General features: G+C 44.1%; 2 protein-coding genes across 2 annotated transcripts; one reads left to right on the forward strand and one right to left on the reverse strand.

Moving 5' to 3' along the window:
• The first annotated feature begins 607 nt into the window (after window positions 1-607).
• On the forward strand, window positions 608-3,439 carry LOC105453649 (septin-2). The gene is made up of 8 exons (XM_011695782.1): window positions 608-793; window positions 1,343-1,460; window positions 1,560-1,896; window positions 1,987-2,098; window positions 2,194-2,386; window positions 2,467-2,594; window positions 2,675-2,848; window positions 2,939-3,439. The coding sequence occupies exons 1-8, from the start codon at window positions 764-766 to the stop codon at window positions 3,110-3,112; spliced, it is 1,266 nt and encodes a 421-aa protein (XP_011694084.1). The 5' UTR covers window positions 608-763; the 3' UTR covers window positions 3,113-3,439.
• A 917-nt stretch (window positions 3,440-4,356) lies between these two features.
• Window positions 4,357-20,591, reverse strand: LOC105453650 (growth arrest-specific protein 2-like). The gene is made up of 8 exons (XM_011695784.1): window positions 20,375-20,591; window positions 10,514-10,638; window positions 10,117-10,258; window positions 9,254-9,500; window positions 8,299-8,560; window positions 7,326-7,451; window positions 6,929-7,015; window positions 4,357-4,839 (listed from the first exon to the last, which is right to left on the reverse strand). Exons 1-8 carry the CDS (start codon window positions 20,589-20,591, stop codon window positions 4,768-4,770), a joined length of 1,278 nt encoding a protein of 425 aa, XP_011694086.1. The 3' UTR covers window positions 4,357-4,767.
• Window positions 20,592-20,840: the final 249 nt, after the last annotated feature.

Genomic DNA, 20,840 nt, shown 5'->3' on the forward strand with positions numbered 1-20,840 from the left:
ACACCGACGCGCGCGCGGGCTACGCCGGCGCGGCGTCGCGACGGCGCTTGGACTCGACGCGACGCGACGCGGCGCATCAGCGGCGCATGTGTCGGCGCGCCGCGGAATTTACGAGTGCCCGCCGACGCATTTACGTGTTAATTATATCCTTGTTAATTAACCTCGTCGTTAATTAAGTTCTTCAAGATCATTGGCGCACTTGTCTACGTTTAGTTTAAAAAAGAAAAAATGTTAAAACCTTTCTGTGGTCGTAAATCGTAAAAAATTGACCAATTACATCCAATTATTCTTCTCATATACGATTGTGATTGGTCAATTTTTTATGACTTACGACTTACCGCTCCCATTGCGGAAATGGACCTTTACGCTCGTCTATGGCTGCGTTCCGATATTCACTGCAAGAACCGAAAATCTATAATCAGAGAGGATCCTGAGACAAGGACTGACCGACATTGATGTCGGTCCTTGTCTAACTAACCTATTCGCATTTCCGCACATAGCACGGATCAGCACCAAAAATCCGTGCACATTACCGACATTATCATGAACATTGGCTACGTAGTTCAATGTCCACTTTCCAGAGGCGCTGCCGTGGGCATGGCCGCTCTCAGGTCAGGGTCCTCTCTGGTGGCGCATGCATACTCCGAATTCTCTGATAGTGATTTGAGGAGGCTCGCCGCTCGCCGCCGCGGATCACGGCTTCCGTCTGTCGAGAGTGCTCGTTCCCGTGGGCGTTCGCAGTCGCAGCGGAATCGTAGGAAAAATGGCGACGGAGGATATTGACCGTGCTAAGGTACTACGGAGAATTTCTCGCGCACACGCCGACTCCCCCGAACTTTCACGTTCCCCGACGCGACGGACGCGGACTCTTCGTCGAAACGGCCGGGACTCGCATGTTGTCGCCTGTCATCTCGGATTACGTGTAACTCCCTGTCGAAAAGCGTCCTTGTTTGACAAACTTCCGCCTGGGAAACGCATTTGAAACACTTCCCAATCTCGCCAAGTGATCGATATATCTCTACTTGCGTTGGGCGCAAATGTTTCCTCCTTCTTTCTTTTCGATGCAAAGCATGTTTGACATTGTTTTTATACGTGCAAGTACATACAACTGGACGTTATCTGTGGAGTCATGTGTCATATTCAAGGGTGTTGGCTCTCAGGCATCATAACTGTATATTGAATTGAACATTCCTTCATGCATCTATTTCATCCATTTATGGATACAACGTTGCTTCCTCTTTCTCTCTCTCTCTCTCTCACACACACACACACACACACACACATTCTCTCTCTCATTCTCTCTTTGAGAATTACATTGGTGACATATAATTTCTGTTATTAGATCGAGTCTATGCTACGTACGCTGAAATTGTCAGGTCACGTTGGATTTGACAGTCTGCCTAGTCAATTGGTGAACAAATCAGTGCAAAATGGATTCATATTCAATATTCTCTGCATTGGTATGTACAAAGTGTTAACCTCATTTTTCTACTATATACATCTGTACTAGGCGTCAAGTAGTTTATAAACAAACACTTGGTTTTAATTTATTTGAACAGGTGAAACCGGCCTCGGAAAATCCACGCTTATGGATTCCCTTTTTAACACAAGCTTCGAATCTAGTCCCAGTCCCCATAATCTACCATCCGTAAAGCTCAAGGCGCACACCTACGAATTGCAAGAGAGCAATGTCAGGCTGAAGCTGACCATCGTTGATACGGTCGGCTATGGCGATCAAATCAACAAGGAGGACAGCTTCAAGGCAGTCGTCGACTATATAGATGCACAGTTTGAAGCTTATTTGCAGGAAGAGCTGAAAATCAAGCGAAACTTGGCAACCTATCATGACACTCGCATCCATATCTGCCTGTATTTCATATGTCCTACTGGTCATGGGTAAGCATTCATTATTATTGCGTATCATGAATTAATTACTATCGAATTAAGAAAGTTGCTTTAATTGTGCATATGTTCCTGTACTTCCAGGTTGAAATCCATTGATTTAGTATGCATGAAGAAGCTGGATACCAAAGTCAACATTATTCCAATTATTGCTAAAGCAGACACAATATCGAAGACTGAGTTACAGAAATTTAAGGTATGCGGCATTTCCGCTGAAATTATTTTCATTTACTCTGCGCACTTGTGTGTCACTTGTGACACCACAGTCTTATTATAATATTTTTATTTTAGAGCAAGATAATATCCGAGCTGCAAAACAACGGAATACATATCTATCAATTTCCAACCGATGATGAAAGCGTTATGGATATAAACGCCACCATGAACACTCACGTACCCTTTGCTGTCGTTGGCAGTACCGATTTCGTTCGCGTGGGCAATAAAATGATGCGTTCTCGTCAATATCCGTGGGGTACAGTTCAAGGTAAGATACTTATAAATTTTACTTATTATACTTGTTTTGAAAAAACAGAGCTGGAAAACATTAAACATTGTGCATATTAGTCGAAAATGAATCTCACTGTGACTTTGTGAAACTGCGCGAGATGCTGATAAGTACCAATATGGAAGATATGCGCGAGAAAACACATTGTCGCCACTATGAACTGTATCGAAAGAAGAGATTGGAACAGGTATATATATTTCAATTGTTGGTATCAGAAATTTTTCGCAAAAGTCATCTTTCTTGAAACTTCTTATTCTGATCTTTCAGATGGGCTTCAGTGACGTTGACAGCGACAACAAACCTGTAAGTTTTCAACAGACGTGCGAAGCGAAGAGATCCATTCACTTGCAAGAGTTGCAACAAAAGGAGGACGAGATGCGCCAGATGTTTGTTGCCCGAGTGAAAGAAAAAGAGGCTGAATTGAAAGAAGCTGAGAAGGAGGTATGGTTTAAGTATAAAATGTCCCAAATCACTAGATCCGTTATTTTATTACAGCTGTTAATACTCATGTTTATTGATTTTTGTACATAGCTTCACAGTAAATTCGACAAGCTGAAGAAAGATCATACTGAGGAAAAGAAGAAATTAGAAGACAGTCGCAAAAAGCTTGAGGACGATATATTGGAGTTCAATAGACGAAAAGCGCAGTTCGCGCAGCAACCCCAACATCACACTCTGACGTTAGGCAAAAGCAAAAAGAAGTAGAGCGCATTTCATCATGACGACATCTTTTTATACCATTTGAATATGACCATGCATTTTTATTGCATTATCCATTAGTAGTATTATTATTTTAATATACCTATATACCTGATATATTGATTTATTTTATTATATTACATTTTATAAGTATTCCGTATATATTAAATATAAATATATACCAAAAATTTTTCTAGAGATATACACTAAGTCGCATATGTTTCGTATTATCTAGAAATAGCGCTAATGCAAAGTAATGTTTAACCAAACATATTTTTTAAATTAATTTGTAATGACTTTGGTTTTATACGAAATATATGTTTAGTATGCAAATGAAAATATATCCCTTCCCTTCTTCATGATTGTCAATTAAAAATAATTTTGCAGTAGTAATGTCAATCATTAGAGTTTACAAAAGTAGAGATAATTAACTGCAAATTATTACTGGCAGAAAACAATATAGCTCTTTCGTAATTTGATATAATGAATACTTTTATCATATATCAAGCGAAATATGAAGCTAATTTCATTTTTATTTTTGTAATCGTAATATTATTCGGGAAAGGATAATACGGAGTGGAAGTTGGTATCAGATTCTAAAAAGCAATACGTGGTGATTTTGGCTATAGTCACAAAATTTTTGGGCACATCATACTGTCAGATATTTTATTGTTCAACAAAATATAACAACCGACATAATAGTTTTGAACTTAGTTGAATAGATAAAGGTAAATGCTGCGTTCAATATATCTTGCGTATTAGACAAAATCTTAAAATTTGCGAAAGCCTAGTGCAGTTATATTATGAACAAAGATTAAACGTACGTATATATATATATGCAATACTGCAATGCTATTATAATACTTCATTAATAGCTGAATAATTACGATGAAACGGTGTCGAAGTAAACGATAATCTGTCTTAAAACTTACGTTCATTAATTATACTGCTTTCAGTATTTCACTATAAATAATATAACTTAAATAAATTTCTAACAGTTTAATATCATCAAAACATAGTTCCTTCTGTTTTACGCGTCGCAATGTTAGCGCATATCGAGAAGTTCGAACATCAATAACGTAATCTGTAATAAAAAGGGACTTGACGAGTTATATGTATAAATAACTTATTAGACATATATATATATATACATATATATATATATATATATATATATATATATATATATATATATGGATCATACAGTTTATATACGCAAAATCCGCGGACGTTAACGCGATATAAAGCAGGTACGATTAACTTAAATCAATTATCATAATCTGTCGATATGTCAGAGCGACGTATTATTTACAAAATTACATAATATGGCGAGAATTAGTTTAATTAGGCAGGGCGGTTTTAAATTAGGAAGTAACTCTTCCTTCTCGCAAAAAAAAAATTAATCGTATATGTCTGCAGTAAACGTAAGGCCCTGTAGTAGGCTCGCTAAACTTAAGCTTATTGCATTACAGTGCAAATCGCAATTTAACACTGATTCTATTTCGCAAAGGATGATGGAACGCCGTGAACGGATTATTTTCGTGAAGGATAATTTTTGTATGAAAGAGACGTCGATTTTCGTCGAAACACGACCACAAAATCTTCCCGACTGCAACTGACACGCACGGATAAACGGATCACGGATGACGGTTTAATTAGCTTCAACGAGCCGACATTACTCGTCGCATGTTTCTTTGCTTTGGTATTCCTTTGCACACTGTGCTCTTGCACTTCTGTAAGCGGAATAATTGTACGGTTTAATTATCTCGGCAATATACGCCGACCATTATTACCTCCCCCTTAACTTACCGTAGATTAATTTATATAAAAGTACAAAACATATATATGTGTGTGTGTGTGTGTATGTATCTAGATGTGTGTACATCGTGACAATTATCATGAAGCACTTTACACGTTAGGTGATATAAGTTTGTATTAGATATTAATCGAATACTAATGTGTATCTATATAAATTTCAGGGTCGGCTGAAATGGAAACCGTAAGAGATTAAGTACAACTCAAAAAAAAACTGATAACGTATATTGCAAAAAACGCTCTCAGATATGAACATATCATTCTTTGGTGACATATGATTACGAAAATATCGGTAATGCAACACGTAGAAAAATTCACTCATCAAGTCTGTACGGCAAATTATATACGTCGTAAGCGATTCCTAATTCGGAATGTGTAGAAAGTAATACACTGAAAATCAAGCCGACCCTGTCGATTAATTACGATATAAGTGCCTGATCGCGTGTTTGCCGTCGTAAACTATGGCAGTGCACTATATAAGAATATATTGGTTTATAGGAAATATTAGCAATGACCAAGACGCGCAATTGAATTCGAGTTGAATATTTAAAAAAAAACTACGTTATACGACATCGATAATAAAATAATATCGTTAATACTCGATATTATCCAGTTTGGCTGGAAATATTTGTAAAGCTGTTATGATTGTTACGTCATAATTACGATTTTAAGGGGAAAAACGATATGTCAGTGTCGCGAAAGAAATTTTCTTAAAAGAAGAAAAAAAGATTAGTCGATCTTTTTTAAGGCATGCCACGGACGATTTTCTACCTGAGATTTTAATTGCACTTTTTTTTCTCTTTATTGCACGTAGCTCACGAAGCGCTAAGTAAAACGCTTGAGCTTCTAAGTTGGACATTTATTTCAAAAAGTTCCTATTATTATCTGTATCATTAGTATAATGATTATCATGACACGGTTCCGAAAATAAAGTTTGGTCATTGCGGCATCTTAACGCTACCATTACCATTAGTGCAGCGCGCTTGCTGGTCGAAGAACTTCCGGGTAGACGCCGCAAAACGTTAGTGCCTGACGAGAGGTAAAGGCCAAATGTAATACTAGTCGATTGATTCGTTGACGCGATAATGTATAAAAGTGCCGAATAGTCGAAGTCTCCTGAATCGCAGACGCCGATCTTGGATACAGAACGGATACTTTGACTATTCGTTACTTCTCCTTGAAAAAATCGCGACCCGTTGCGCGGCGTCTGCGAGGATGCCCTTCGACACCTGCGGTGCTCTTCAACCACCTGACATACGGACGTATGTAAAAAATAGCGATTCCTGTGCTTCTCTATACCGTGACCGACGTGCGTAACGTGGTTTACACGTAACAAATTGTACGCGCAATTCGGGATGTACATATACAGTAGGTACGAGAGTGGTTAGAGGTATCGTGTATGCGAACCGGCGTATATATATATATAAAATAGGCGGTGCGTCTGTATCGGTGATTTTTCACCGGTAAAGAGAACTCGCAAATAGCGATATACGGAGTATCGGAATGTGCATAAGTGACCGCGAGGCGCTTAAAGGCGGGCTTCCGCGGGGCGCCTCTCCTTCCCTCAAAATAGCCAACTCATCGAACGTAGTTGGAAAGGAGGAATGTATCGTGCGTGAAAAATCATGCGATGATGCGTGTTGCCGTCCTTACGATAACCCGAGCCCGCCACGCGTCGTTTCATCACGCGTTACCTGACCCACAACAGGCCGACGGGGACGTGATAGCGGTACACGCTGCGCGGTGTGTATCCGGGATGTTTCAATTCGCACGTGCGCCAAGCGTGCGGCAGCATCACGCCACGTGACGGGGGGCCCGAGGGGGCCCGCCGTCGCGTGTGGGCGCGCGTGATTAGGCACTACGTGTGCTCTCTCTCTCTTAGGCTAGCGACCGGCGTGCGAGGCTCGGCTCCGACGACGGCGGGCTGCGATACTTGGCGCGAATGTGCAAGAAGCTGTCGTGCTTGGTGCCGGGTGGCGGTGTGCCCTCGCGGTTGAGGACCCTCACCTGACAGGGGTCGTGCCTCGCCAGAAAATGCTCCAGAGTGTCCCATCCGCCGCCCACTCTCACCATCATGTGTCTCCCCTTGAGAAGCTGCAAACACACCAGCGGCGGTTGGTCATTAACGACCGTCACGCTCGGAAGGGTCATCGTGACATGATAGGAATAAAGAAGAAGGGAAAAAAAAGATCTCGAGATTTTCAGGGAAAGGCCCTTTGCTTTCAAATCGGATATGGAACACCTCGGCTTTGAGAAACAACTCGAAATATTGAACGAAAGTGCAACTCGTCTTTAAAATTTTTATGACAATACTTAATACACATTATCGATTTTTTTGATAATTTTAATTTCGATAAAGAGATACGAGTTATATATGATAAAAAAATGATAGATGTATACTTACTCTGATAAAGACGTTACGTCCCGCGATATGGTAGCGGCCTTCGCCGACTTTGCGCACCTTCAGCTTGGAGCATTTGTTCGACGGGCACTGGCAGAGTCTCTGGACGGCCTCGGTGGCTCTTCGCACCTGTAGACAGAGAGAGGCACGCGATGCTGGAGATACTGGACAATGAGAGAGGTTTCGCTCCGAACGAAAGGATATAGCGGGGTATATATTTAGACGGGCGTTTTTTGTGCACCCGGGCCCGTCCGCCTTCATTATTGTCGGACATACGTACGAAGAATGATCGGCTGTCACGCGAGATAAATCGCCTCGACGTGTCGTCGCAGCGAGGAGCAAAGGGCCGAAGATACCGCGCGCCGCGCCGGTGCGTAACTTCCGCCGCTAGGCGTGCAAGAATCCCGACACGCGCGTGCAGAGATGCGTGCGTGGAAAATATAATATATACGAGAAAACGCCGATTCCCATCGCGCGTCCTTTCCGTATACCACCTTTTCCCTCTCGTATACGATAATGATTACAATGCAAGCGCAACGTCTAGTAATAACACGTACAGGACCAAGGTTTTCTCAACGACATGCGAGAGAAGGTACGACTAAAACAACGCGTGCGTAGAATAATCAGCGAAGCTACATTAACATTAATAGGGAAGAATATAAATTATTCAACCTTCCGCAATATGCATTTCTTATCGTATGCGACACGGAAGGAGGCAGCTTCCTCTGCATTGCTACATTATTATTTCAACCCTTCAGTATCGGACCTTCGTTCCCAGGAGGAAAAATACTTCTCCGAATCTTGTTGGAAATTGTTAAATGTGACAAGCGATACAGCGAGAGATATTTTCTCTTGACAATATCATTAAATATGGAGGACTCTTTTGTGTTATACAGGAAGCGCAGGATGCATTCGAAACTATCGAGGACTCCATTAATGGGATTGCATTGTAAGTGAAAGTGGGACACTCTGGTACCTTGCGATCGAGTTCTGTTATCGGTCCGGGGTGCTCCGGTGGCTCGGCCGACGATGGCGATGGCGAGCTCGACGGCGACGGCACCTCGTCGGGGTCTTCGACACTGCCGCGGGACCAGTCGTCCTCGGTAGTGTCGCTAGGCACCCCGTCACTTCCAGTCGGCCCGTTGTCACTGACGGACCTTCGCATCTCAGATTCGTGCGTAGCACCGGTCACCGGGTCCAGCCATCGTGTGCCGGTTGTTGTGACTTCGGATGCCGAGCTGGAATTATATTACGATTTACGACTGTCGAACTCTTTCTCTCTCTCTCTCTCTCTCTCTCTCTCTCTCTCTCTCTCTCACACTCATGCTTTCATAAAATATTACTGCTGCGTTGAAAGTGACACAGCGAGGGAAATGAAAATTCTTATGTAACTTGTATGTATGATTTACGACTTCGCGAACTGCCCGAATGAGAAAACAATTATCTAAACAATTCAACGGAGCAAACGTTACACCCAACTATTCTGCAGAATAACACAATGGCTTCGGCACACGCACCGGAAACTTTGCATATGCTATAAAATTCAGCCACTCCTACGGAGTTGCGCGACTCCGAGGTCTCCTTCTCGGTAACACCACGCAGAATTGCCCGTTCAGTCAGCGACTGTTAACCCGATGGGGAAATCTGTCGTCGTCGTAAATGAGCCAGAATATGTCGGGGTTCTGGGCGCGCTGTCCCGAATGCGATGCGCGTAAAGTGAAACAGAAATTATGCGAGCGAATAACTTATGCATTCCCTAACGGTTCAGTTTTGGTTTCGTCCCGCAATATCGTCGCTTGTCGACCGCTATGTCGTACGGTAACGCATTGAAAAATATTGTGTGGTTGCAGGATCGATGGCACTTGGGCGACTCACAGCGGAAACGTGAGAACATTCGTTTATTAAAAATTAAAAAATTACGGCCTGTTTACCTGCTATGTTTGATCTTCTCCGGCGACGGCCTGGGTGTCGCGGTCGGCGACGGCGACTGGAACTGCCAGGAGACGAGGCTGCTGTGGGATATACCGCTGTCGGACAAACAGTGAAGATCCCTTTCCTGCTCCGCCGCGATTTCCCTCTCGAGCTGCACGAGTCCGGGCGGCTCCAGGGAATATCTGGCCGCCAGTCTCGCGACTTCCAGCAGACACAGCACAACATTCCGTGGTTGGCCGTGCAGAACTGCAAAGAGATGGACCACGCTATGTACGTATTGTATATGTTGGTATTAAACGACAAACGCGTGTTTATTTTACGTATATCATATCGAGATTAATTTTTTATTGTCGTGACGTTCTCGATTTTGCTCGGGTCAATGCTGTTCCCGCACAATAAAATGTTTTTCCCAAAGGTGGTTTCCCGCCACGCTCGATTACGTCGTTACGTCATTTACGTAATCGCATTGTTCGTTTTCGACGGCAATTAAACTTCATTAAGTGGGAAAGTCCCGCCGATCTCCGAAGAGAGTTCCGCAGATTCGCTCCACTTTCCGCGAAGTCGCGCGCGACGATCACTCTCGCTTCCCGTCACAACGCCAACCGCTCCGGATTTGCATACCTCGTTTTACGCCGGATCGTAATTTATACGGCATACGCGTGTCCGCGTACACGAGATTGTACGAGTCAATTACTGTGTTTCCGCTAATCGCCGCTCGTCAACTTAATCGGGCGCGCACTTAAATCTCATCTCGTTGAAAGTCGTCCGATAGAGCGAACGGGACACTGCTTGCGCGCGACGGCAAGCCCGCCCCGTGGTGCTTAATTCGCATGCATTAAAATTAATTGCGCCCCGGCCTTACCGAGATCGTCGCTTTCGAAGAGAAGATTCTCGTGGACGCCCAGCCGCCGGCAGAATTGTATGAAATTCTCCATGTTGTCGCGAGAGAAGAAGCTGCGTCGCGCCGCGTTCTCCCAGCAACGTCCACGTATCACCGGCGCCGGCTGCAATAACATTTTTCTATGTTTCCGAGCAAAAATTTCTTCCCTTCAAACTTTCATTACTGTTATGCCAAAACAAAGTTCTCGATTTCAAAATTCTTTTGGTGACAAATTCAATATATTGTACATATTTTAACAATTAATCGACATTGCATATAATAAGAGAACTTCAAGAGAGAAATTATTACTGCAGGGAACCTTAATACACACGAAAATAATGAAATTTAAGCTGAGATAAAGAATTTATAATATGCTTACTCCCTTCGCCCGCCCAGCCTCCACCGCGGATCTCGCCTTTTCCTGAATAACTCTTGCCAGTCGACATACAATCACCCCATTATCCAGCACGTCGAAGAAATTGTCACCCGTTATGTAATCCACATCTGAAATTTGAAGATTGCGAAATTAGCTCGCTCGTCCGTCGCGCCGGCGATAATTCGCACGCATTGTACGCATGAGTATCCCTCGGCATAAGCTCTAAGTATCTCTCAATGACATTCAAGTGGCTCGATGAGGTGATACGCCGTAACGGAAAAAGTAGCCTATCGTTCACGCTTGTTCAGCCTCCGAGCTGAAAATTATTATATATCATGCCTTATCTTCTTACTGCTATACCTTCTACTTTCTTGATCAATATAATTACAACGCACTGATTTCTCTCAGTCGTGCAAGCCACAATTATTTACCGTATATCATTTATTTATTACACAAAACGAAAATTTACCGAGTAGACTTGCGATAAGTTTATAAAGCTCGAGCTACGTCGGGGCAGTCTAAAAAATCTGTACGCAACTTCGCGAAAGCAGCTATTCGACACGATCGATCGGCAACGTGATTGTAGTAATCGCCCGTAAGTGTAGCCAAGAACACAACGGTGATTCGTCCATGTATCGAATGTCGATCGGCGAGCCGGTTTGGTCGGTCGAGGAGGCCTGTTTGAAGAAACAAATTTACCACCCGGGAGTGATCGTGCGGTAAATCATTTATCAGTAGCGCGGCGACGCTCAAGGACGGCCCGTTTTAATGCAGGCGATCGGCAGGATTGGCACAACTGGAAAGACAATGGAGATCGGTTTAGGTTTAGGTCGGGAACGGCTGATTCATCGTCCCGGCGAGATTCCGATCTCCGACTCTCTCGTCGCGTCTCGTGATTTTCAGCGGGGAAAAAGGGCGGCGCTTTTGAAACGCCGCGCGTCAGAAACCGTCGATCTGTCACGACACGGCGGGTCAAGCGAGAAGCGAGAGTCGGGTCGCATTACTCTCACGGATAGGGTCGACTCATGCGTGACTATATAAAATCGCTTTAGTTTCGTTCGCCTGCCGAGGTACTTAGCCAGGTACTTAAGCTCGCAGATCAAGGACGCCGCACCACGTTCCACTTTTCCGGATAAATAGAACTTTCCAATATCGGCTCCAACGAGAGGAGAGACCTCGCGCGAGATCCCCTGATAAATATTTGATGAACTTCTGGACCTTCTCTGGAAAACGAGCCGATCGAGTCTTTTTGCTCCCTCTTGTTTGCCTTTAAATTAGGCAGATTGTCTTTAAAAAAAAATCTCCTCTGCGAAAAGAGGAGATTTCCATTTCCTTTGATCAATTTCAACGTGTAAATTTATCAGGCGCGTTAATCCGAGTCTCTTCTCATTATTAGCCGTCATTAATTACCCTCCCTATCACATATACCTCTCGCGCCCGTCATTCTACAGATCCTAACAAGAGTCCTTATTTACCCTGACAAATTATGTAATCCTCCCCGCAAAAAGACGCTTCCATTCTCTTCGTTCGGCTTAACACGTATGTTAATTATGCACGTTAATCCGAGTCTGTGCCCGCCATTAGCCGCTATCTATTACCGGCCGGCATGTTATTTATTGCCGTCTCTTTTCCGTATTCATTATCCCCCGTGCAGTTCATGCGCGAATCCAGCCATACGGTAGATGATAGAGTGAGCGCATCTGCGCTCACCGTCGGCCGTTATCTATTACCGCCTCCTGTTTCGATCCGTTAGATCTCCCGTTTTAGGATACGGACGAACGTGTGGTAGCGCACTATAGCGATCGTTATCCGATTATATATCGTGGCCGAAGATATCGGAGCAATTGAATTTCACCGGATACGCCGGCGGGAGAAGTCTTTTTTTTTCCTCTCGGAAAACTCTGCGATTTTCACCTCTTCGCTTCGCGTACGTGATTTATTTTTATTCCAAGTTTTATCAAAGTTGTCGAAGTAGAGCGTATCGGCTGTAAATCTAAATCAGAGAAACGCACAAAATTTATAGCTAAAGAAACCTGTATAAAAACGATGTTAAGAACGCGATTTTTTTTTTATAGATTGCAGTAACATCTTCGACTACCGAAGAAGTTGCCATATTTTATTCGCGCACTGATAAAAAGAATACAAAGTATAAAACGCGAAATGTAGAAATCCGTGCTCCACTTAAAGACGCTTGAATCAACTCGAGTGTCAATATCTCCGTTTTACATGTCGTTTCTCTATACCAGGGCGGAGCGATCGATGAGTGAATCTAAGGAAAACTCGCATCAGGGTCGCGACACACGATCCCGTAGACACCATCGATATAGATATAGAGCGGGCACAATGGGAAATAGGAACTAGGTTGGGCCCTGGCGCAGCGATAGTGCCTCGCAGATACGGATGGTAATGAGAACCCGCGAGCGCGCGGGCTCGTGACTCGACCCGGTAACAACAATGGGGGTTGGCACCGGGGGCACGACGAAAAGAACGGGCTTTTAAACACGGCGGAATCTATCACGTGGCGCACCGCGACCGGCGTTACCGCATGTATCGGAACTGCGAACACGTACGATACGAAATCGATCGGCATTGACTCCAACCCTGGGTGAATTTTGACCTGTTTTGAAGATTCGATCTTCCTCTTTGTGAACATTCGCGACAATATAGGTGTTTCACCTATTAATGTGATTGTCGACATAACGCATAATTGAGATGATCTAATTATTATATTAAAGTATAATTTTATGATATTAAGATTTTCAATTTATCAATTTTTTATTCGCAAGTTGTTTGTCATAGTAAGTTGAATATATCTGTCTTTTCGACAATATTTATTGCAGTCTTCTCTGTTCCACGTAAGTAATTCCATCTTGTAATATCTCTAATTGAAATTTTAAATGCGTATGGTTCGTTTACCGCGCGTTTTTCTATTTATTGTTATAAATAACCTCCAACTTGGAAGTCGCTTTATGAATTTTAAAAGCCGTACGTGGGACGATAGATCGAACTCAAGATTCGCCAATTACGCGTCTGCTGCTCCCACACGGAACCACGTGGCATCCCAAATCGGCTCTACAGTCCCTCAAAAATAAACTTATAAACTTTATTAAAATTAAAAAGAATTGCTAAGAGAACTTGTTTCGCGATAGCTTTATAAATTTCTAAACTTCTCAAGAATTAATTCTATATATACAAGCAATTGAATTCTATTATACATTATATATTATAAAAATAATCGAGACCTGCACGTAAAGTATCATAAAATTACAGTCCTAACTGATTATACAGTCTGGATGTTACCGCATGATTTTTTTTTTCAAGAACAAGCATTCTGAACATTGTTGGATGAAGTGGACGGTCGAACGGAAAATGACTTTTATTAGCTGCAAACGGGTTGGGCTGGGAGACCAGTCTCGGACTTGAGCACGTGCACGGACGCGCGAGGAGTTCCCGTCCGTGCGGGAAACTCGGTCACCCGGAACTACGTGAGGCGACCGTGTTCCCCGTCACCGAGCCCGAGATACATGTCCGTGGCATTATGTCGTTCCCCGTCTCTGTCCGACGTGACTTTAGAGGCGTCGCCCGGATGAATCCGCTACCGATCGAGGTATCTGCGCGAGAATCTCGCGCGCGTCCGCATATGGAATTGAGGAAGCGAAACGCGGCGGACTGCGGGCGACACCTCGCTGTCAGACGAGCCTCCTTTTGGATATTTAAATGTGGAAGCTACGGTGTCAAGTGTCTCTTTGACAATATCTCTCTCAGGTTTACGCCGATACGTCGCGCGGAATCCCTCGTTTGTCTCGCGTTAGCAAGTTCCGCGTGCGAATAGCCAATGCCGGCGGATCGTGCAGGCGTTTTCCGTGAGACAATTTCGTCGACGTCGAGTATTGTATAGTAACTAATGAAAGTTATATCCGTGTCATGAGAAAGGGAGACAATCTCTGTGTCTTTCACATTATGTCATCCGCTATTTACGGTTTTCATTGCTCATGCCACTCACGTGCAGCGACGGTATCGAAATGTAAGTCGAGAAACTGAAGATTCAAGACTGTAAGTTAAGCGACATTAAGAATTCGAGTCGGAAGTTGCGAGACGTGAGAACCGAAAGTTGAGAGTAGACTAAAGTTTACAAACGTACATCCATTCGAGCGTGAAATTATTTTAATCGTTGAAATCCTCCGAGTACGAGTATGCTGCGTGCGCGAGTCGCGTTTTTCTCGTATTTTAAACCTGGCGACCTTAATCCCCTCGCGGCTGTGACCGCGATTTTCCGGTGCAACGATTATGCTCGTCTTGCGATGAAGGGTAACATGGCACCGATCGGCGCGGCTATCGATCATCGGGCGTCGGGTGAGGTAAGATAAGTCGTGTCCCCGACTCGGAATAAAGACATATACACGGTCTTCTCCGTGCATAAATTTCACGACGGGTTTACGGCCGACGACGTGCCGCGCGGCGAAAGGAAGGACTTCCTCCGACTCTTATTGGTACTGACATCCGCCCTTCGTTCTCTCGCGATTGCTCAACGAGCCCGAGGTTCGTCGCGCGCGCGCGACTACTATACGCCGTGACCTGTATTTTCGCGAAATCCTTGATGGCTTGGTTTTAATGCCGGACTGGTCTCTACGGGCGATATATATTTCCAAGCCTCTTTTTCGCGCTCGTGATACTCGTGAACGTCTCGATTATCGCCTCGTTATATACACCGCCGAGGCGTGTATATCCGTTCCTTATCTGCTCGTTCGTGTCATAGAGCCGGCATTTTTGAGCTACATTTGCCACGCAATACGACGGCGCGGCGTGGCAAAAGCGGCTCCGAAGCACGATCACGATTTGCTCGGAAGCACGCCTCTATAAACGGCGCATATCGGCCCGCGATACCCAGGATCCCACGATAAATCCGTTTCGAGTCCGCGAGTCCGCGCGCGGTCGCCTCTGCGGCGCCTGTATCGGCAGAATAATCGGCGACGATAAATTAGCGCGGCGAGCCAAAGGCTACGCTTTCTTTGATTTACGGCCCGATCGGGCCGTCCGCGGCGCGTGTCAAGGCGATATCTCGCCGCGTTGTCTTAGACTCGCGGCCGAGATCGTCTCACGAGTCGATGGTGTCCCCCGCGGATGCGCAAGCGTATTAGGAAGGCGGTACGCCCATTATGTTATGCGTAATGCGGCTTTGGGTGCCCCGCGATGAAGGGAGAAGAGAAGAAGTGGCGTGAAGGAAGAGGGGTGCCCGGCCGACTTCCGGTTGAGTCACAGAGGCTTTGCAACTGTGCAGGAGGCGCAGGGCGCGCGCACGCGTGGGTAAACGAAAGACCGTCGTGTTATTTTTTTTTTTCATGCTCGTCACTGATGCTTTGGCAACCGTTGAATATCAATGAGAAGTTCTTCTCCTGCGTCTTCATTTTGTGTAAGCCTCTTAAGAGAAACTCATGTAACGTCTAAAATGTCTAAATAAGCCGTCTAAATAGCTTATTCACCTAACTGTCTAAACAAGCTATATAATGGGACTACATCAAGCCACAATTCTTTTTCTTTTGTTCTTTGTAATTCTCTTGATAAAATCTTTATGAGAATCTATATAAAATAGGAGTAATGTAAAAAATCGAATTAATATTTTAACACTTATTTCTAATTTTATTTACAAGAGTTAACGAGATTTCCTTCGAAAAATTCTTATGTTCTCATTTCTATATCTCTAATCTTCGTTAGACAGTGTTTTGCGAAAAAAATTGTGCGAGCAAATCTGTTCCTCAAACAAACGTGGATGAGCAAACACGCTCGTTTTGACACGCTAGGAAATTTCAACCTCTCTCGCTATCTTCGGAAACTCATCAAATGCCTTTCTTTATTTACTCACGCCTCGTTGAAAGTGTCTCTTTCAAAATCACCCTCAGAGCATTTTATTGATACGATACGTTAGAAAATATAACAGTCAAAGTGCATTAAATTTTCTTCACTGATGATATTAAAAAAAAAAAAGCAATAGAAGATCAAAATCCTTTCGCTGATTCTCAGTTATCTAATTCGCCTGAAATGCAAATAGTCGATAATGTCGCGCGGTTTGTCTTGTAAATTCATAAATTCATGTTCTAGTAAAGAGAAAGTCCAGGCTAATTTCAAAATTACACACCAAAGAAAAGGAAAGCAATTTGCAAAATTGCAGCGCATACATACATACATTACGTGCATACGATATGTGCGAAGGAGCGGCTTCTCCCCCCGGGAACGGAACACGTGTCTCGTATGCGCTTTAAAACAATAGTAACATTCACGTTCAAGAGCACAGGCGACTGAGTAAAAAAAAGAAACATTTTCATTACCGTCCATTCAGGAAGGATCTCGGATTATCTTGAAAACTGCGTTTAATACGTCAAGTATTATTCACGGACGCGCTTTTAACGATCCGGGAAATCCTTGTACCGTAAACGTTACGCGATAATACCATTAGGCATTAATTTACTACCGCCCGAGTATCTCCGGCGACCTGACCGGGAGATCGATATATTTTAAGCGACACGATTTAGGCGAGTCACGTAAATCATCGTATATCTCGTGCGCGTCGCCTTATAACCTTTTGCGACACTAGATATATATGTATACGAACCTCGATGCGCGCACCTTTACGTATCATTCGTTTTTCTCGGCGCGCAACTCTCGTGTCGCAATCTCTCAGGGTGGTCCACATCGCGAGGCCGGATCCTTCGAGGTCGCGTCCGAGACCACACTCGTTTTCGCGCATATACCGTTCGCCAAACGGATGCGAATCCGAGCGTATCTTACGCCGGATCCGGGCGCACTTTCCTCGGTGTCCGCGCATCGATGATACCGCGGCACGCGCTTAATCGCGTCCAGCGTTGCTGCGGCAACGTGCAATCAGAGGTGAAAGTACGGGCAAAGCGACAATCGCAAGTGAATCGAATTATGCGCTTAAGGTACTTGGCGAGTGTGTGTTCTAGAGGCGACGTGTTTTTCATCATTAATCTCCCATTCGGTACGCGATCCAATTACGAGATCTAACGGGGAACCAATGAATTATCTTCACAGAGCGGTAATCTCAGGGACACAATCTCGGCGCACCGGCGAAACTGCCGCCGGTGATTCTCAAGATCAAATCGCTAAAAAGTGCAAGGTCAGAATGGAGATGGGTAGCGCGCGGTGAAAAGTCCCGCGCGTCGCGAATGTTTGTGTTACGTGAAATGCTGCGTGTAGCGTCGGAATTGCTACTTTCCGCGACACCGCTCGGTACACCGTGGCGGTTCTATTTTACGCATCAACTCGTATTCGTACCGTATTAGGAAACTAGCAGTTCAGAAAGGCGGTCACACAAGCGCGCCTTGGAATTAGATAGCCATCGGTCGATTTCCAGTTCCTTGTAGGAAAAGAATCACGGGCCATCGCTCTTCTCACGTCATTTCACCTTTCTTTCTTCTTGCTCTAAAGACGAAGCGCAGAAATTTCTAAAAACACTCTCCCGTACTTTTAAACACAATTATTTCAGGAGATACACGTACGCTCGATTAAATCTATTGTCCGATAGCTCATAGAATAATTAAAGCGACATATTGCACGATATATTTACTGCGTTACCAACGGAAACAGATCAATTTTCGTTGCACAGTTGATCGAATTAAGCGATTAATAAATGCCACTTATCTTAAATGGAACAAATCAATAAAATTGAAAGGCTAACCGATTGGTTTAAAAGACTGCCGATTGATAGTTTGTTGATCAGGTGTAGACTCGGAGTAAGAATTTTTTATGGCATTAACCTCGTGTACTCGTTTTAGAAATACAGTCTTCACGTGTAATCTAATAAGCTGCGGAAACTTTCACCTACTTCGAACTTCCCAAATTTAGTGCCGATGCGATAACGATCTGTATGCAGTATATTCCGTTTCCATATTCTGCGCATCAACAGTGAGAACAATTGCTTATTGATCATACTACAGTTGTTTTTGAGGTCGTCCTAGCTATCAGTTTATGTTCTACGTGACGCGCAGTTCGTTTTACAATCATTGCTTCCTATTACACAGTTCAACAAAAAAAAACACCATAACAAGACTAGTAATTTTCCGTATAGTTTTTTGGACGCTGAATCCGAACTTGGTTGTAGAATTGCTCTATCACAATTTTGAAAAATTTGTAGGTAAAGTTACAAAATGGATTATTTTCACGTATTTTATCATATTATAATTTCAAAATGCGACGTACTAGAGAAGTGTTTTTGCAATCAAAATTAAATATGTTGTTAGGACTTTCAACCCTCAAAAGGAATATTTGTGTTCGTTATAGTTAACAAATCATTTATTATTAAACACAAGGTTTATTGTGAAAAAGCTGTAAATTAAATTAACAAAATTGGAAGCTGTTTGTTAAACTGTCAATGATTTAACTCACAGCTTTTCCGTAATAGATGTTTAACAATAAATGACTTGTTAACTATAGCGGACAAAAAAAAGTCCTTTTGAGAGAAAATCCTAACAACATACATAATTTTGATTGCAAGAACACTTCTCCAGCACGTGGCATTTCGAAGTTATAATATGGCAAAATATGTGAAAATAGGCCTTTTTCCAACTTTGCCTGCAAATTTTTCAAAATTATAACGTGATAAAGCAATTCTTCACAACCGGATTCGAATTCAGAGTCCAAAAGACTACGGGAAATGATTAGTCCCGTTATGGTGTTCGAAAAAAAGGCATTTTTGGTTGAACAGTTTTATCACGACCTACGAATAGGCTTGTAAAGTAGCGGAATTTTTTTTCATATGAAACGATGTACGGATATATATTGCCATCCTTGAACGTTTTTGCGAACGTTCGAGCGAGCCTCGCGAAATTTTGCGCACATGGCGCGCACGTTCTTGCACGTCAGCCCGACCCGAGCCGGCGACGAAGTGTAAAGCGAAATATTATGAATATCCTTTCCCACGTATAGCGCCAGATGCTAACTTTTGTGTTGGCTCTTACGCGCCAAAGCTGCGTAAGGCTTGCACGCGCACGCCACATCCCGTGGCACGACAGGCCGCGGCCGGATCTTTTTAAGGTGACTTCACATCGGGCGAAGCCCGATTCCGTGATGGAACGCGAGGAAAAAAAAATGTGGTCGAGGATGGCGCGAATGTCGGAGTCGTTGCACGGCGTTACGCCACGCCGATTTCTTTCTGCGCCTTACACGGCATTCGCCGATCGAGCCGAACGGGAAAAGCCCCATAAGAAAACTCCAACATCTTTTTACGTAACTACACATCGTGCTCAATTTAATATTTTCAAGTGTTTTAGAGAATTTAAATAAATTTGTGAAATAGATTTCTTTTTCATTTGTCTTTCCGAACGCATGATTTCAGTGCTCTCGACGTTAATAAATATATATATCTAGAGTCGTGTTTATCACGTGCGCTCGGTGAGCTCTTGACAAACTTTTTACATGAAAACGATATTTCGAAGATAACACGCGATGCACTGTCGCCGGCGATGCTCGCGTGACGTGGCATCGAGACGACAAAGTTACACGAGCACGAAACTATTATAATTTGGGTGGAAGGCAATTCCGTGGGAGGGGCTCAATTTCGCGTTTCTATCGGGGAAACTCCGACGCGGAGTACGACTCTGAGTCATTCCGACTCAGAGTCGGTCTGCGAATTCGCGCGGGCTATAGATCCGCACGAGCTATCGATCTTTCCCATAAATTAGCGAGTAGTAATATCTAACGGTTATCGAAATTTCTCACGAAACTGGCGTTCCGCCGGCCTTGGCGGGTGACCCGAACTCGTCGGTCGAGTTTTTTTTCTCTTCCCTTTGCCGATCGATACTCATGCAAAAATACGCTTCATCTGTAACGTCTGGAAAATGTGCTACTCACTTATCGTCTTGTTGATCCAATCGGCCAAGTCCTCCTGTAGTGGTATCAGCTGGCGGCTCTGCGCCGAGTGCAGCCGCTCGTGATAGAACTCGAACTCTTCCTCTTCCGGCGAGGGTCGCGGCACGTCGGCGCGATTGAAGACGGAGACCGAGGACGGGCCCCAGCTACTGCGATAACGGGTGTGCTGGGAGGACGGGAATCGGTTGGCGTACGACATCCTGAGGCTGCTCCTGCCGGCGGCGTTCGCGCGAGCGCCGCGCGCCGGTTCCTCCCTCGTCGCTTCTCTCCTCGCTCTCCCCGGGTCCTCGTCCAGGACCCACTTCACTTTCTTCGACAGTTCCCAGGCTATTCAAGAGCGATGTCGTGCGGAGACGTGCGCCTCGCGATCAAGTGCCGCCTGAGAAGCAGAAGGAGAGACTACCGTTATCATGAGGGGGACGGAATGTCGCTTTCGAAAACTGTGGAC

Source organism: Wasmannia auropunctata, unplaced genomic scaffold (assembly GCF_000956235.1).
Source record: "Wasmannia auropunctata unplaced genomic scaffold, wasmannia.A_1.0 LD335996.1, whole genome shotgun sequence".
NCBI classification, from domain to species: Eukaryota; Metazoa; Arthropoda; class Insecta; order Hymenoptera; family Formicidae; genus Wasmannia; species Wasmannia auropunctata.

Excerpts from the sequence above, each read along its gene's own strand:
- LOC105453650 (XM_011695784.1), bottom strand. The coding sequence starts at position 20,591 with ATGTCGTACGCCAACCGATTCCCGTCCTCCCAGCACACCCGTTATCGC. Across the intron at positions 7,452-8,298 it reads TAACAGAACTCGATCGCAAG|GTGCGAAGAGCCACCGAGGC; the intron begins GTACCAGAGTGT and ends CTCTGTCTACAG. Across the intron at positions 7,016-7,325 it reads GACGTAACGTCTTTATCAGA|CTTCTCAAGGGGAGACACAT; the intron begins GTAAGTATACAT and ends GTGTGTTTGCAG.
- LOC105453649 (XM_011695782.1), top strand. The coding sequence starts at position 764 with ATGGCGACGGAGGATATTGACCGTGCTAAG. Across the intron at positions 1,897-1,986 it reads ATATGTCCTACTGGTCATGG|GTTGAAATCCATTGATTTAG; the intron begins GTAAGCATTCAT and ends CTGTACTTCCAG. Across the intron at positions 2,595-2,674 it reads GAAAGAAGAGATTGGAACAG|ATGGGCTTCAGTGACGTTGA; the intron begins GTATATATATTT and ends CTGATCTTTCAG.